Source organism: Morone saxatilis, unplaced genomic scaffold (genome assembly GCF_004916995.1).
Source record: "Morone saxatilis isolate NCDOM2014 unplaced genomic scaffold, NCSU_SB_2.0 Contig15, whole genome shotgun sequence".
In the NCBI taxonomy this organism is placed as follows: Eukaryota; Metazoa; Chordata; class Actinopteri; family Moronidae; genus Morone; species Morone saxatilis.
The window spans coordinates 21988270-22004717 of NW_023339707.1; the positions used below are offsets into that span (position 1 = coordinate 21988270).

A 16448-nucleotide genomic window follows, 5' to 3' on the forward strand; every position below is an offset into this window, starting at 1 on the left:
AGCTAATTTAACTGCTGCATTCAAGCCACTGTGTTTTTCAAATGTTTCCTTTGACATATTGTCAACTGTACTGCCCATTTTGATCTATGTTCAAATTACTGGAAATACCAAATTTTGTCACATCATATAAACATTGTTGTCATGTTTCTTACCCTTGTACAGCTGCTGGTGAAGGTGAGCCACGTTCCTGACCTTTCTGCAGGCATCACCTGCTCCTTTGGCAACCTGACGGAGGTGGAGGGGCGGGTCAATGGCAACCAGATACTCTGTGTGTCTCCTGCTGCCAAGGATGTGCCCCTCATCCCTACCGACCAAGGTAGATACAAGAAACAGACAAACACATACTAACATCCATGCAAACTGATTTAGTTTAATTCCAGAAAATTGTTTTCTTCATTACACTGATATCTGGTCTAAACGCAGCCTTTGTAGGGTTCCTATTTGTCCCTCTCTTTCAGCTATTTATACTGCGCTGAGTTAACGGTTCATCTGTGCGCATAAATTGATTCAACACTTCTAGTTTGAGCAGGTACCGTCAACATAACAAGCCCCGACTGATCCAGGATCAGTTGTCTGGCTGTGAAGTGTGCTACACACAAGGCCAGGCCCCATTAGAGCTGATGGAGGATCAGACTGAGGTCCCCTGGCCTGTGGCTGAGCTGCAGCTCACCACATTACTGCCCTCAGATAAGGCTAATAGGCTATGGTCTAACATGCAGGTTCAATCAGCCAAGGGACGATTTAGTCGAAGGAACGACAGGGAAGTTGATGCGGTGGATTAGTGTCTTAGCATAGCCAAGACACAAGGAGCCGGTCTGCTGTTTGCTCCTTAGTAATACTTGATAAATACACAAAGAACAAATATATTATAAATAATAATTGTAATCCCTCACAGTAATTAATTATATTTGTTGTTTAGAAGTTGTTTAAAAGGTCCAATCAGCCATTTTTACACCATCTCACAAAATATAGACAACAGAACATATTTGGGGTTGAGTAAAACACATCTAGACACTGCTTGGGAAAACTTTTAGTTCGAGGAGTAAATATATGCTAATTACCTCTAATATACTATTCATAGAAATATCATGACCTTTCAAGCATTCCTCCAGCATATTTCCATAAATATACCACTGGCATTTATTTATTTGTAAACATATAAATCATTATGAATACTAACACCTGTTGTTTGACAATAAATACCTGTTGTTTGCAAGCCAAGATGGCTGCAGGGTGACAAAACCAAACACCCTGAATAATATATTATGTGCAGTGTGTGGAAATCACTGTGTGTTTTGGGGGTTTGGTAATCCTCCTCCCTGTGAGTAAATGACAGCCCTGTTTGCCCAGAGCTCCCATGGGGAGTGGTGCATCAGGCGCTAATATGAATGTTCTCCCCTAGGTAAATGTCAGCCAATCCCCCCATAAGCCCTTCCTCCATCCATCTAGCTATCCATCCATCCTACCTTTCCTCTCCCTCTACCCTCCTTCCTTTTGACCACCTTCCCTGTCCCTCCCTCCTCTTTTGTTACCTCTCCCAGCTGTTTTTACCTCCATTTTTTACTCCACTTAAATCCCCTGAGGCCTCTTCCTCCTGACCTCCCCACTATCCTCCTCCATCTCCTGTCCCCTAGCAAGCATTTCTATCTGTTGCACATCAACATTGATCGTGCGGTGGCGATGACCTGAGGAGAGGAGGGGAGAGGAGAAAAGGAAATGAGAGGAGGAAATAAGATGAGGAAATTAGATTAAAAGTGGAGAAGAAGGGGGGAAAGCAGTGAGGAGAAAATTAAAACAAGAGAAAAGGAGTAGAAGGAGAGATTAGGATAAAACTGCGAGGACAATGGACTAATGTTGAGCTTGAAAATAAAGAAAATAGCTGGCACTTTTCTCCACTAAGGAAAAATAAAACCCTAGACAAGGTTTTGTGTGGACAGGAACTCTTTACCACTTTGTTTGCAAGATCATGTGAGACAAATGTGCAATAGTAGAAGTCAGCTATGAGCCTAGCCTGCTTGCTTGTGTGAAACAGAGCCTGATTCCCAACAGGTGCTGTGGAGAGAACAGGGCACGGAGGGTCATTCAAGCCTCCTACACACTGAATGTCATCTGAAATTCAGGCTGCTCTACACATACACATATACAAACACACACATATTTATGGAGTCTGTATTCTCGTGGGGAGAGATAAGAGGCAGGTTTTACAGAGAACAGAAGCACAGCCAGAACTCTGTTCAGCAAGATGCAGGAAAAGACAATTTGATCAAATTAAATGGCTCTGTATGTGATTGAAATTTGCTTATTGTATGCACATATATTCGAGTGTCTTTTAATTTGGCTTGCGAATACACAATACCATGCGAGAAATGCTACCTTTCTGGATGTTTTTTTCACTTGTTTGCCAACATCACCAGCTCAAAACAGCTAACTAATTCTAAGATTTAATTATGTCTGCTGTTCAAAACCATGTAAAGTAATGCAAATATAAATTGGACTGCACTATAATAATGCACAAGCTTACAGTAATAGTTCATCTATTGTCTCTTTCAGATTGGTCAGGCGTTGAGCTCAGGCTCAATTCTAAGGAGACTGGTCAGATGCTTATCAGCACAGAGGTCAAGTTTTACAACTGCAGCATCCACCAACTGTGAGTATCCCTCTCAGAACCCATTCATTCTCTTTTCATTTATTAAAAACAATGCCTCAGACCTGCTGCCCAAAACCACTGGATCAATGCTTTGGGAATTAGTTACAATTTGTCCTCAACCTTAGCCAGCCCCAGTCCCCTAAAAATATCTCCTGTAAAGACTGATGTAATCTGATCGCTGGTTGCTCCCTGAGCCCCGTAACAGGAAGTTCCAGTGCTGTTTCGCTAATGAAGCCTTCTTCTCAGACACACAGCGCTACAAAGCACGCCGCTTTCTGCCTAACAGGTCTTCAGTAGGGATTTCATGGCCGCTTTCATGCCATGTCTGTCCCTGATTGAGTGATGTTGAATTGAATCCCTGGATTGGAGATCTCAGTGTCGGCGGTGCCTTTGCAATTGCTCGCTTCATTCCAATGTGGCAGATTCTGTTTGTGCTAGATCCAAAGGCCTCGGTGACTTGGGAGTATCACTGAATGGGAGACTAAGGATATCGCAGCAGTGACGCTAGCAGGAGACCAGGACTCATAGCATGTCATCATTTTATCCTTTCACTATCCCCTTGACATTAAAACAAAATGTTGTAGCTACTGCCTTCTTTTGCCAGATTAATGCAGGCAATGTTCTGCATTTCCCTTTCCACATCTCTCTCTCTCTCACACACATAGACACAAACACAAACTGCCTTATAGCTTCTTATGGCTGTCTGCTGTCTGAGAACCTTGTCTGAGTAGCACAGAAAGCAATTACCAGCTCTCACATCAGCTCAGTTAATCGGCGACGACAAACATGCTTGCGCACACAGCCACAGCCACACACGCACTCAAATACACAAAGAAAGATGCATACACTTGAAAAGGGCAAACGCTCTCCCTCGCACGCCAACTTGTGCTCTGTCTTTCTCTCCCTCCCTTACACACATACTTTACACTCTATTTGCCAGAAGGTGAATCAGCCCTATTCTTCTGAATTATTGTGCCTGCCAGAGATCCCTCCCATGCTTTTGCACTGATGAATATTTCACAATAACCAACTATGCATAACTCAACCTTATTTTAGAGAGAGAAAGAGAGGAGAGCCAAGTGTGACTACAATACACTCTCCGAACCACTGGTCATGAATACACAGTGTAGTAAATGCCATCACAATCAATTAAAAGTGCATGTTGTCTTTGCACATTGAGTATTATACCTTGCAGCCTCAGGATGTCACTCCATCCTGTTTTCTTGTCCGTTTGCTCATCTCTCCATTTCATGCATCCATGTAACCAGTATATAGTTTTGGAAGATACAGTCGTAGTAGTATAGAAGAAGTAGTACAAGTAGTATTCTGAGGTCATTTGCTAGTAATTATTTAGTAGTATTAAGTATGAATGCAGGATTTTTTAATTGCAATGAGAATATTTTTGCATTATAGTATTGATACTTTTACTTTAGCAAAGACTATGAATACTTCTTCCACCACTGGCAGTAGACGGTATGTACCCCTATAGTGACACATACACACGTACATGAAAAGGCTCACACACAAACACACACCTAACAGCTGGTAATTACAGCGACACTCCAACAATGCAGGGCTAATGGTAATTGCAGGATCAAGCTGCGCCAATGTCTTATTTGTCCTCATTACTCAACGTTCCTCCACTCTCTCGCTCTCTGTCTCTCTTTCTCCATCTGATTCTGGTTATGAGGGCTAATATGCAGCCTACCGTTCGCACATGACACACAGTATTAATATACGGCAGTGGAAAATATATGCAGGGAGAACTTGGCCCAGCAGCTATTAGGTACTGTGCCAACCACAAGGGCACAACAACAGCAGGTGCCCACTTGGGATCTGAACTCATTTCCTCTGTGGCACTTCCCCCACTTTGGCAAACTCGCTGCCTTTCCTTGATACGACTCTTTCCCTCTGTGTGTGTGTGTCCATGCAGGTGTCTGTCATGTGTGAACAGTGCCTTCCGTTGCCACTGGTGCAAGTACCGCAACTTGTGTACTCATGACCCCTCCAGCTGTTCCTTCCAGGAGGGACGAGTCAACGCCTCTGAGGTTGGTGGATCTCACGCATGCACAAACACACACATGCATATAAGCAGCACATTGCTAGCACAACTTTATCTTTCTTTCCTATCTTTTCCTCTTTCCTGCACATTCCCCATCTCTGTTTCCTTCTGCCTGCATCCTGCTCTGTGTTCCAGCTCTGTGTCAGCCTCAGGGCATGTCTTCAGAAAGACAGCCATCTAAGCTCTTCTATTTCCGAATTGACGTTTCTCACTCAGAGCTCTTGTTCTCTGCAGTAGCAATTAACACTCTATTATCTCTGGAGTTATTGAGCTTAGCGTGTCTTAACAATGACACAGGATCACTTTGACCCAGTCAATCGTGCAGTAGATACAAACTGTTTGAAATAACTGATACCTTGTGTTAACTTAATAACTTGTGTGTATGTTGGTTTCCATGTGTCTCTGGCTATGTACACAGTATTTTTGCTACAATATACATATGTGTTAACCCTAACCCTTTTTTTAACTCTCCTTAAACATATGCAAATGTTGGTTTCACAGTATATTGCTTACAGTATTGACCTCAAAACTGCTGCCTTGTGCTGTAAACCACTATGCTCTTATTTAATCATTCTCTTTACCAGTTAAACCGTTTCACATTCCACTCTTGATAATGAGTTGTTCTTTCCAAGGTTATAAGAGTCACTTTCAGATTCAAACTTCCATTTTGTCAGCACTCATTGTGCTTCATACTTCTTATTATCCTTTCTATTCATCACTCTGGTGTTTTTCTGTTTTGTTGGCACTGATGTGTGCTCCCTGCCCTGTACTTGTCTCCTTAAGGACTGTCCCCAGCTGGTGCGCTCTGAGGAGATTCTGATCCCAGTGGGGGAGGTAAAGCCTATCACCCTAAAGGCTAGGAACCTGCCCCAGCCCCAGTCTGGCCAACGAGGCTACGAGTGTGTCCTCCACATCCAGGGGGTCAGCCACCGAGTCACTGCCCTCCGCTTCAACAGCTCCAGTGTGCAGTGCCAGAACAGCTCGGTAGGTTGGGTGACACCAGCGAAGATTGTGCCAGATTAGGTGTAACTGGTGATGCATGATTTTTTTTGTTTTAGTTATCATTTATTTGCATTCACGTTGTGAATTCATTATGCAGAAAGAAGCTGCTGAGAAGATGCTGTACGTTGGTAGTTTTATAGGTTATGTTATTGTCTGTATAAAGCCATCCCACATTGCCACAGTGTGTGTTTGTGTGTGTTTGTGTACATATGTGTGTCATTTAGTCAGTGGAGACACAGTAGATGCAGCCTATGTAATTACACTGGAGAAGACTGCAGCATGGCTCTGCCCTCCAGTCAAGCACACACTGACTTCTGCAGTATTCCCAAAGGAACCGCAGACTTACACATTTTCCTCTCCTCTTTCTTTCTCTCCTTTTTTTCTCTTTCTCACACACACACAAATACACATTCTTGGACAATGAAAGTCAGGCTGGAATTAAGGGCATAGGAGGCAGTTAAGGACAGCGTCTCTAAAGGGCAGAAGGGAAGTTCAAGTTTCTGCTCAGCTGTCCCATTTCTTGTGGCTTCACACTTTGTCAGCTCTCTGATGATGAGATGATGTAACTTTGGGGTAACTTTGGAAGGACATAGCACTGCATCCACAAGGAATCATGGGAATTGAAATTCCCAAACCTCCCATTGAAATCCTCCTCTCTTTTTGTCTCTTTTCCACCTTCATCCCCATCGCTCTACTCCCAACTTCCTCACCATCATCCAGTATCTGTATGAGGGAATGAAAATCAGTGAGCTGCCTGTGGATTTCTCAGTGGTGTGGAACGGCAACTTCATTATTGATAACCCGGAGAATATCCAAGGTAAGAACAAGAGATGCTGCTCCAAAATGGGAGATTTATAGATACTCAGGAATCAGGATGACGATGGACAGAAAATAACACTTAACAGATAATTTTCTCTCTCTGTGTTCAGATATTGTCTTTTTTGAAGAGAGTTCATTTATGTTAATCACAGTTGTTTCTGCCAATGGAGATTTAAAAAAAAGAAGATATAGCCTGTGGGGATATTTCACTCATAACAAACCTGCTGTCTGTTTTCCTTAGATAAAATACTCTCCAAATACTTTTGTAGGTTTCTCAGTTGTTGTGTGTTCACTGTATATCCCAACTGCTTCCTGTATCCCACAGTGCACCTGTACAAGTGTGCAGCCCAGCGGGACAGCTGTGGCATGTGCCTGAAGGCAGAGAGGAAGTTCCAGTGTGGCTGGTGCAGTGGAGAGGGAAGGTGTACACTGCGGCACCACTGCCCCCCCATCAACCCTTACACCACCCGCTGGCTGAACCTGTCCAGTAAGAATGTCAAATGCACCAACCCACGCATCACTGAGGTCAGTACCCATAATCCTCTGAACGTCCCCTTTGCCTGCCCACACATATCTAGCTCCAATCAATGTGCAATAATCAGCTACCACATTGTTAGATCTCGTCCTAGTTTTTCGTAGAGAATTGTGAGGTACTCAGCTGATACTGTGGGACTGTACTTAAAAGTCAAAAGTTAACAGCTATAACAGCATGTAGCAACTTGATAAGGCATTGTCATTGGTGACAGCGGTGGAACTATTACACAGTTAAAGACTTGCTTTGTACACCATGACCATTAAAGCACAGTATACTCAGATCACATGATCCTGGCATGTTCAATTTATTTGAAACAGTCCTATAAATGTGAGAAGTGATAACAGCACAGTTCTTAAGAGACGGATAGGTTGACAATGAAATGTCATTGAGAGAAATTGCATGAGAAGCAGCTGTGCTAGTCTGTTTCCCTCTGGACCCACCTAATTCCTTCAGATTTGTAAATGTTCAGCGACTTACTTTCTTATCTTTTTCTTTTTGTATCTCTTTCTCTAATTAAGAGAGCAGTTGTTGTTTTTTTTCGCTAAAGAGCAAAACAAGCATATACCCCATTGCATTATGTGTATGCTTGTGTATGTATCTGTGTATGCTCACAGGTGCACATTCTTGGCATAGTTCTTCTTACCTTCAGGGTTTATCCAAGGGCAAGGGCCGTGACACACACACACACACACAAACAGGACCAGAAACATTCAGTTTTAAAAGGCCTGTCTCTTTGACATCTGCCTTCTCTTTGTGCAGTATGCACAGATGCCTGCTCATAGATTTTAATGTCTTTTGTCTTCTCACAAGGTTATTCCAGCCCTTTGGCACCAACAGATGTTAAAGCGGGAACCATATATATAAAAATCAGACACTCAACACTCATACAAAAGGAAAACAGCCCCTTTGAATGAGCAAGTAGCTATTCCTATTGTAGCTATCTTACAAAAACAATTTCCCCGTAGGGGATCAATAAAGTATATCTTCTTGTTCTTCTTCTTCTTCTTCTCTTTAAAGCCACATTATGCAATAATTGGTATTTCTTTGCCCCCAGTTTTAGAGTGCAATTCACATACACCGCTGTTCTAAATATGGGCATGTACATTTGTTATAATTACATTACTTATGATCAAAAACCATTGAGTCTACAACTTTGCTAACACAGCCAAACATCAAGCAACTGCAACAAAACAAGACATAGCAAACCAGGTAATATTACTTAATAGTTCAACAGCCATAAGGCCAGTTTTGCGTTTTGCAAAGCTGTCACCAACAACTAAAAGCCAGGCCGAGATTTACTCTTAGTCGGCCACCTCTTGCCTGGTCACTCTCTCCATTCTCGCGAACTGCCAACCGAAGTTACATAGTGTGAGAACAGGTGTACGGGTCAGTGTAGCATTAAAATTATTTTAAAGCTTTTATTTTAAGGTAAAATAGTTGCATAATGTTGCTTTATTATCTTGCTATTCATAAAGACAACAAGGAGGCGCATGCGTGGCTCCTTTGTTTTTCCTACTGTCTGAGCCTTCTCAGCCATTGCAACAACTCAACCCAATGGTTGGATATCCTCCACCTCAGCAACACCAGGGTCAAGACCTGGAAGTGCTTATTTGTTTTCCCATAAGTAGGCCTTTGCTTGCTCAGGCCACATTTTCATCCCGCCTGGTGGGTTTGCTGTCACAGGGGAGTCAGGCTGAGAGGACATACTATTTAATTAGGCTTGGTAACGCACCAGTGCATTGTGGTTAAACCATCAGACCCCTCTACCTCTGCATTGATTCATTTGACTCATTCCTCCCCCGCATACTCACATCTAACTCTTGCCAATTATAAAGTGAAGTTAACGACTTGGTTAATTGATTTGCTATACTGTATGTAGATAAGGCAGAAAAAGAGAGGCAGGATGAAGAAGAAGGCCATCCCTACTTTTTAATTCTGCCTCTCCATCACTCTGCCTATCTGTTTCTGTCTGTCGTCTTACCTCCCTGTGTGTGTCTCTGTGTATCACTATCTCTGACTCATCTTTGTGAATTAAATTATGCACTTGCATAACTCCATTATGCTTTCAGTTTGTCATTCTATGGCACATGCTCACTGCCATCCAGTGGGACATACTTCATTCCACTCCGTGTTTTCATTAGTGTTACGATCACAGTATGCAATTTACCAAGGCCACCACTTGCCCAGACCTTCATCTGTCACTCTGCAAACATCAAGGGACAAAAGATGGGAGATATTCAGAAAAAGCCTTAAACTTTAACACTTCGAGGAGAATACATGAAGGCTTTTTTTCTTTCCATTTGAGCATAGAGAAATTCCTAATTTTAATAATGTGCAAAAATAGTTCATCATTCATCTATAAGGCAGGTGCTTTGGCCCAATCACATATTGAGCAGCAAAGCAAGTATTAAATGAACAATTTAAAGTAAACTTGAACAGTTGGCAGCTTTGGTTGCAGTATAGTAATAATAATAATATATATTGAATTATTGGATTTATCTGTTTTCCAATGGTATACTTATCATAACTCCCAGTCTGTTTTAACTGACAAGATATCACCTCAAGATATTTTCAGAAGAGCTACAGCAACATTTCAACCATCTCAACTATGTACAGAGAACATCAGGTTTATATGTTAGTTTGTCAGAATCATGGTAAGGGCATACAGACTTTCTCATGGTCAATAACCAGGCAGAAGGGAAAGGCACACCAATCTGTCCACCTACACCAGCTGCAAACTTACATTCTCAGCTAGAGGTGTCGGGTTGAGTAGAAAAAACGTATTGCCAAAGCTCTTTCCATCTACACACAGTGAGTAAGCCAAAGATCGATGCAAAAAGTTCAGTGTTGCAGGAGAGCTGTCAAAAAGCATTTTGGCAAAATATAGCAAAATAAAAATAAATAATTCCTTACTGACTCATGATAGATTACAGAGTAAGAGTGTTACAGATTGAATCTTTCCTTTGAGAAATGGATAATTGTGAATGAAAGCAAGGAGAGTATGGAGGGTTTGAGTGGGGTGAAGAGAGGCAACAGATGGAACAAAGGACAGAGCAGAGGAACTGAACCATGAAAAGGTGGAAAGAGTGAAGAGGGGGAAGAGGAAAGGGAAATGGAGCCCCTGTGGCTGTCTGAACTCAGGTCTGTTTACAGCTGTAGGTGGCAAAACCAACTCCGCTCTAATTTAGATGATTCACATGAGCACATACTTCAAATACACACAGTACCAATATCTCTCCTCTTCATTGCCGGTGAAGTCGGCATTCGTTTGTGTTGTGCCCCACCCCCTCCGTCTCTCAGTGATTACAGTTTCTTTAAGAAGCAGACATCCCCCTGGTGGGCTGAATTTATTAATAAATTTGGTTTTGATTGTATGCACCAAAGCCCCCATCATGAGCTGATTTGTATACATACTAGCACATTAGTAGATGTGCCTACCACCAGATAGGCCTTGTGAATAATTAATGTTTCTATTAAGTGCCATGGTGCCTCCCACCATGGGCCATTAATATTGAAGAGATGTAAGCCCCTGCTAACAGCAGAGGGAACGACATCAAATGAAGCTGGGAGTTGGATGGGCATATGAAAAGCATCTCTTCAATGGGCTTTGGCCGTGGCTTCTGTACTAGTTTAAAGTATAGCAAAGGGGCTTCCCTGCCTCCCAATGACAGTGTATATAAACATCTAGCTGTTGCCCTAGGATATAAAATAGTGTAGGATTCCTTTCTTTCTCACTCACACAGTGTATGCAAGCTTTTTGTTGATATTTTGAACACCACAGGGATGGTGGGCCTGTCAGTCAGTATAATGGTACAACTGAACTCTCCTCACTGCTGTAACCCTGAGAGAGTTGCTGTACAGTATGTGTGCTTCCCTTCATTAAACAATGGATGGGATGAACAAAATGTTGCACTCTAGCCAGACAACATCACGCAAACAAAGACCACACATCTACAACTTGCAAAAAAGTTGTTGCAAATAACCTGTTTAAACACACAGCATCAGTATTCTCAGTCATCCACAAATACACCTCTCATCCCATCATTTTGTCTCTTGTTTTCTCCTCTTAACACACTAAAAACTCTTTTTAATCATGACCCGTATCTCTTGGCTGACTACAAGACATTTAAGACCCCATAAAGTATTTAGGATGTAGTTTGTTCTGGAACAAGTGATCAGTAGGGTTTTATCAAGCCCATTAAATGCTACTGACAATTAAATGTGACATGCTCGAATTAGTCTGAGCGGAGTCCAAAGACAAAGAGATTAGCTGCAAGCTCTAAATTGTATTAAGGGCTATTTAGTTTCAAAAGCAAAATAACCCAACTATGGCAAGAATCAAAATACATCTACTGTTGTGTAGTGTAATTGGAAGAATCTCTTGAGAGCTTCAAGGATATAAAATGGTTATAATGTATTGTAAAACGGAGGTTGATAATAAAGAATATACAGTAAAAATGCTGACATTGTATGTTTTAACAATATATGGTGTGATTAAATATTATTAGCTCTGAATTGTCTTGGAAAATGCCATTCAGCTCGGTCAGCTACTGTAGTTACAGCGACATGCTAGGCTTGCATAGCCTGAAGGCAGCTGGGGCGGTGTATTGCTCTCTGCTGTATGTATTAAGTTTAGCCTTGGCTGCATCAGCACAACTTTCCCCACCATTATTTCAGCTGAATAAGTCAACACTGCACTGACAGACATCCCCAGGCTGCTCACATTGACAGCCATTTCTCTCCGTCTCCATAGTTTGCTCAAACTAGCAGATTATCTTCCCAAACTAGACCCTTTCTGGAAATGTCTTTCTTGTGGATTAGAATGCCTCTTTTCTCAATTTAGGCCATCTCACCCCTCTTCAGTCTATTTATGTTTTTTGCCAAATCCGGCAGAATGTCTAAGGGAGAAGTAGTGGTTAAGTGGCCAATGCTCTGATCCTCTGAGCTGGAGAAATAGATTATGCTACAGAAAGCACAAGAGTAGGAACAGGGAGTGTGCGATGTGCAAGCTGACTGGCTGTTTGTTGGGAATTACCCTCTATTGACAGTGTGACAATGCCAGGCGGGCAGCAACACTGCTCCTAAAAGGATTACACAGGGAGCATGGCATGGCAGCACTGGGTGGGAACGGGGGGAGTAAGGGCGGCAGGGTGTGCATGCATGTCCAATGAGGCTTGCTCTTCCTCTTCCCTCATAAAGTCTGAATGATAAGACAAACAAGCAAGCTGGTGCTTAGAGGAGGAGGAGGAGGAGGATGTGTCACCTAGCCTGAGGGAGATGAGATGATGAAAGACAGAAAGCAAAAGACGGAAAAGAGATGCAAAGAAGAGGATGTTGCAGTGAAATATAAAGACAAATGCCGCCCCTCTAAAGATTATCTACAGTACATGACTGCAGTGGCTTCCCTCTGGTCTGAAAAGGTCATTCGGATCTGGTTTACAGGCAATCAAACCAAAGTCTTGTGTACAGGGAGGGTCCTTTATAGATTTAGTTCCTTTGTTTGTGTAAGAAATACAGACACAGAAACAAAGAGCAGCCCTTCTCTCACGCCTCCCAGCCTGGAGACTTTGGTGGCGTGAGCCTTTGAAGTGGTGGTTTTTCTGTGATCCACTGGTGAATCAAGGCTCTATCTGCCAATGGGGAGCTCAGTCAAATGGGTTTCATGCATGGATTAGACTGTCTTCCTGTGCTTGGTCCACCGTGGGAAGGGGTCCATTTCAGCCTCAAGGGTAGAAGGAGGAGGTCTCCCAAGCTTTTAACATGCCCATCTGTGATACAGCACTGCTATCCTGTCACCATCCCTGCCTCACCTGTCATCCATCATGGCTGACCGAACAGAGTGGCATCCACATTCCCTCTGTGGCTCATCCCATTTCCTCTGATCTCCTCTTTCTTTCAGTCCCTCTCTCTTTCTCTCTCTCTATATCTCTCTCATAGTCTCTTATCCCCTCTCTCTCCTCCCCTCTCTCTTGTTCTCTCTCAGGCCCTTGCATTGCTTATGTAACCATCACTAAGTCTACTCGAATAGCTGCTGCCATCGCCTGACATGGATATATTTAGCCATTATGTTTTCCCCCCCTCTATACCCTGCAAGCCCAAGCAGTGCTAAAAGATTCATGTATTCAGGACCCTCAGGCAGTGCAGTGACACACTTACTTTACATCCAGAGCAATTAATGTCCACTGAATCTAGATTACAATGCCGATGTCCCACAGGGAAGTCGCAATGCCCTAGTGGGTGTCGGGGGTAGGGACGGGAGGGTGTACAGCACCACTGGAAGGGTTGCCATCACGTGGCACTTTTCGGCTCAGTAAGCGGGCACAACTGACTGTTGTTCTTTTCCCTTCTGCTTGCATGGCCAGTAATAGCATATTGATTGTTTACATACCACTAGCAGCCCCACACAGCAAAGTGACAGTCATCTCCTCCCCTCTGCCCTCCTCTTTCTTAGTCTCCTCGATCGTTTACCTCCCTGTCCAGTGAACAGTATTCTCTACTCTCTTGATCTTTCTTTATCTCCTTCCTCTGTTTTCTCTCTCCATGCTCTCACTCCTTTTTCCTTCTCCTCCTCCTCCTCCTCCTCCTCCTCTTCTACTCTCTTGTTTAAAGGGCTGGATGATAGCCAGGTCGGAGCCTCAACAGGGCTCTGCAGCACAGAAGGCAATGTGCCACCCTGTGCCAAGGTCATGCTGGGCAGCCATATTGTATTTTATGAGTAGGTGGTCTGCACTAAGCATTAATATGGCCCCTTGTTAGATTTATCATCCATGGCAACAGCAGTAGATTCTGATCAGGCGTCTATGCAGAATGTTAATAATCCATCCCATTTTTTTAATTGTAAAGTTTTTATATTGGATTTACCATTGTATAGTTTATAGGAAGGAGTTGTAATAAAAAAAACGTTTAGAAGTGTGGTCCTCATGCGTGATTGCTTGTGTATGAATGTTATGCAGTATTTAGACAGAAAAGGCAACAAAATGTTAGCTACTATTGTGATTAGCGCATGCTCTTGGCACAGTGATTCATGGCATGTTCTGACATTCTGTGGAAACAGGCGTGGGAGTGCTCTTAATTGCTTTTACAGCCACCTGGACCGTAAGAGTATATTTACCCCTGAGCATCCACGGAAACCTGTGCTCATGTATGATCCATAGCTAAAGAGAGAAGAACATATTTTAATGTCACTTTTCACCAAAAGCATTTACAGTTTTTTTGGGCTTTTAATGTGCCGTAGGTGACCCCAGTGGCTGGACCCCCAGAGGGAGGCACACGGGTGACCATCCATGGCACGAACCTTGGTCTGGCTTTCTCGGACATGGTGGGCAATGTAGAGGTTGCAGGGGTGAGGTGTACCCCTGTAGAGGATGGCTACATCATCGCTGAACAGTAAGTCACACAAACAGGACAAGCACTAGTGTTATCATTTTAAAACTGTTGTTATTGGTCATATGATGATTGAAAACTACAACTCAATTAATGCAGATTTTTATAAATACTAATAATATTAGTTGAAGACTTAATTCTTCTGTCAAGTTACTGAAAGCAGTTGGGAAATGTTTTGCCATGTATTGTTCACAATGCAGCATGGAAGTGGAAATTATTATTAATTATCCCAGTTTGTAAACAAGATAGGAAATGTCATACAGAGCTTTAAGATAATAAACACGTGTTATTAGTAATACTATAATACTGTGCATCTAGACTGGTGTTTTGATACATAAATGTATGTATGGGGTGTAACAGCTAACAAACGCTGAACAATATGTGTGTATTCTGCTTAAATAAAGACTGGAGCAGGACCAGACAGTCTTGCCCTGACATTGCTGTCTTCCCCCTGCAGCACACTAGCCCAGTACGCTCTCTCTGTAGCTCATCTAGTCAGCAACGATCCCATAACAGCTGTGTGTGTTTACTTGTGTTTACCTCCCTAATTGTCCCATGCTGTGCATACATCGCATTAAAGCCTGTCCCGTTCACCCTGAACTAATGAAACGTTGCCCATGCTTCACAACTTGCCCATCTCCTCCCTTGGCTAGACACGCAGACGTGTGTAGAGTGAGAAACCAGTGCCTCATGGTTGTTTAACCTCCCCAGGTGATGCAGACCTTGCAAGGGAAGGCATGGATGTACACATACACACACTGCTAAGACGCTTTACTCTAAATATATATTAATGTATTTGGATTAGCATTAGGTTGGATTGCCTTTGGGTATTGAGCTTTGCTGCAGGTAATGAAATTCTTTATGAAAAAATCTGATTCTATAATAATTTTAAAGGATGCTGTACAGGCTGTACAGTTACAGTAGTGCAGAAAATACTCATTATGTGCCTACTATAGATTAAATAATCACACCATGGAAAATCAATACGCTATGTGGAAAATATATAAATATAAAAATGTAGTACAACATGGCCACTGTAAACTCAGCATCAGAGACATCACAAATTCCTTTAGAAATAGATAGAAAGAATCCTTCCTCCACTGTGCTGGAATCAGTTAGAGAATAGTGTAAAGTTTTAAATATATAGCTGCGCACTGAGGCATGGCTGACACACATACACTTACGCACACACGCACGCACACACATAGGCTATCACAGTCATGGCTCTCAAAGGACCCTTTAACCCTAATTCTTTCCTTGGCCTACTTCTGCCCTCAGAAAGAGAACAGCTAGGCACTGCACCATCGCTGTAACTCACACACTAAGTTTTATGGTGCTGCTACAATGCATATGTCACACACACACATATGGTATACTCACACATACATGTGCTTGTGCAATTGCAACTAACTTTCTGGTTATTTTGATAATTAAATCTGGATATTTCCCACTTTTGGTGCTATTTGAAAAATATAACGTACAGTATGTCTGTGGTTCCTGTGGGTCTTTACTGGGAAGTTGTAATTAAAATTCACAATGTGCCACTTGGCTGTAGGGGACAATTTGTCAGCAGCGTACTGATCTGACAGCACTTTAATCCATTTGGGGACAAGCTAGGGAATTCATTTATATGGCAAGTAGAAAAATAGACTGAACGAAATTAAAAAACTAACCCATGACCCCTTCAGTCGAACTTGCAGTCTTCGTGAGGCTTTTCTGAGCTGGACTTTTATTCAGAGCCTTTTGGGGTCATATTGGCTCTAGGTTCATTATATGCATGTCCTTATCTGACTGTTGCTGTTTGTTTTCGACTCTTAATTCAGTCACTGGGCTTCCTATGGAAGACTGGACTGGATCGGACAAAAAAGAAAAAAGCATACATATTTATATGTCTTTTATGTTACCACTTCAGAGGGTTGTGTGAAAGCCGCTCCTGCTTTGAAGAGAAAGTCTCAACTTTTGTGTTTTTCAGCAGTCAGAAAGTACATTTTTCTGAGGGC

The 16448-nt window shown here is 42.5% G+C and overlaps 1 protein-coding gene across 1 annotated transcript in view; it reads left to right on the plus strand.

Annotated features, from left to right (window-relative positions):
- plxna2 (plexin A2) overlaps positions 1-16448 on the plus strand; it is a 158476-nt gene that overhangs the window by 98829 nt on the left and 43199 nt on the right. Inside the window, exons 7-13 of the mRNA XM_035656760.1 lie at positions 163-316; positions 2551-2647; positions 4581-4695; positions 5493-5693; positions 6432-6528; positions 6856-7055; positions 14300-14451. Coding sequence (XP_035512653.1) covers positions 163-316; positions 2551-2647; positions 4581-4695; positions 5493-5693; positions 6432-6528; positions 6856-7055; positions 14300-14451 — 1016 coding nt within the window. The remainder of the gene's footprint in view (positions 1-162; positions 317-2550; positions 2648-4580; positions 4696-5492; positions 5694-6431; positions 6529-6855; positions 7056-14299; positions 14452-16448) is intronic.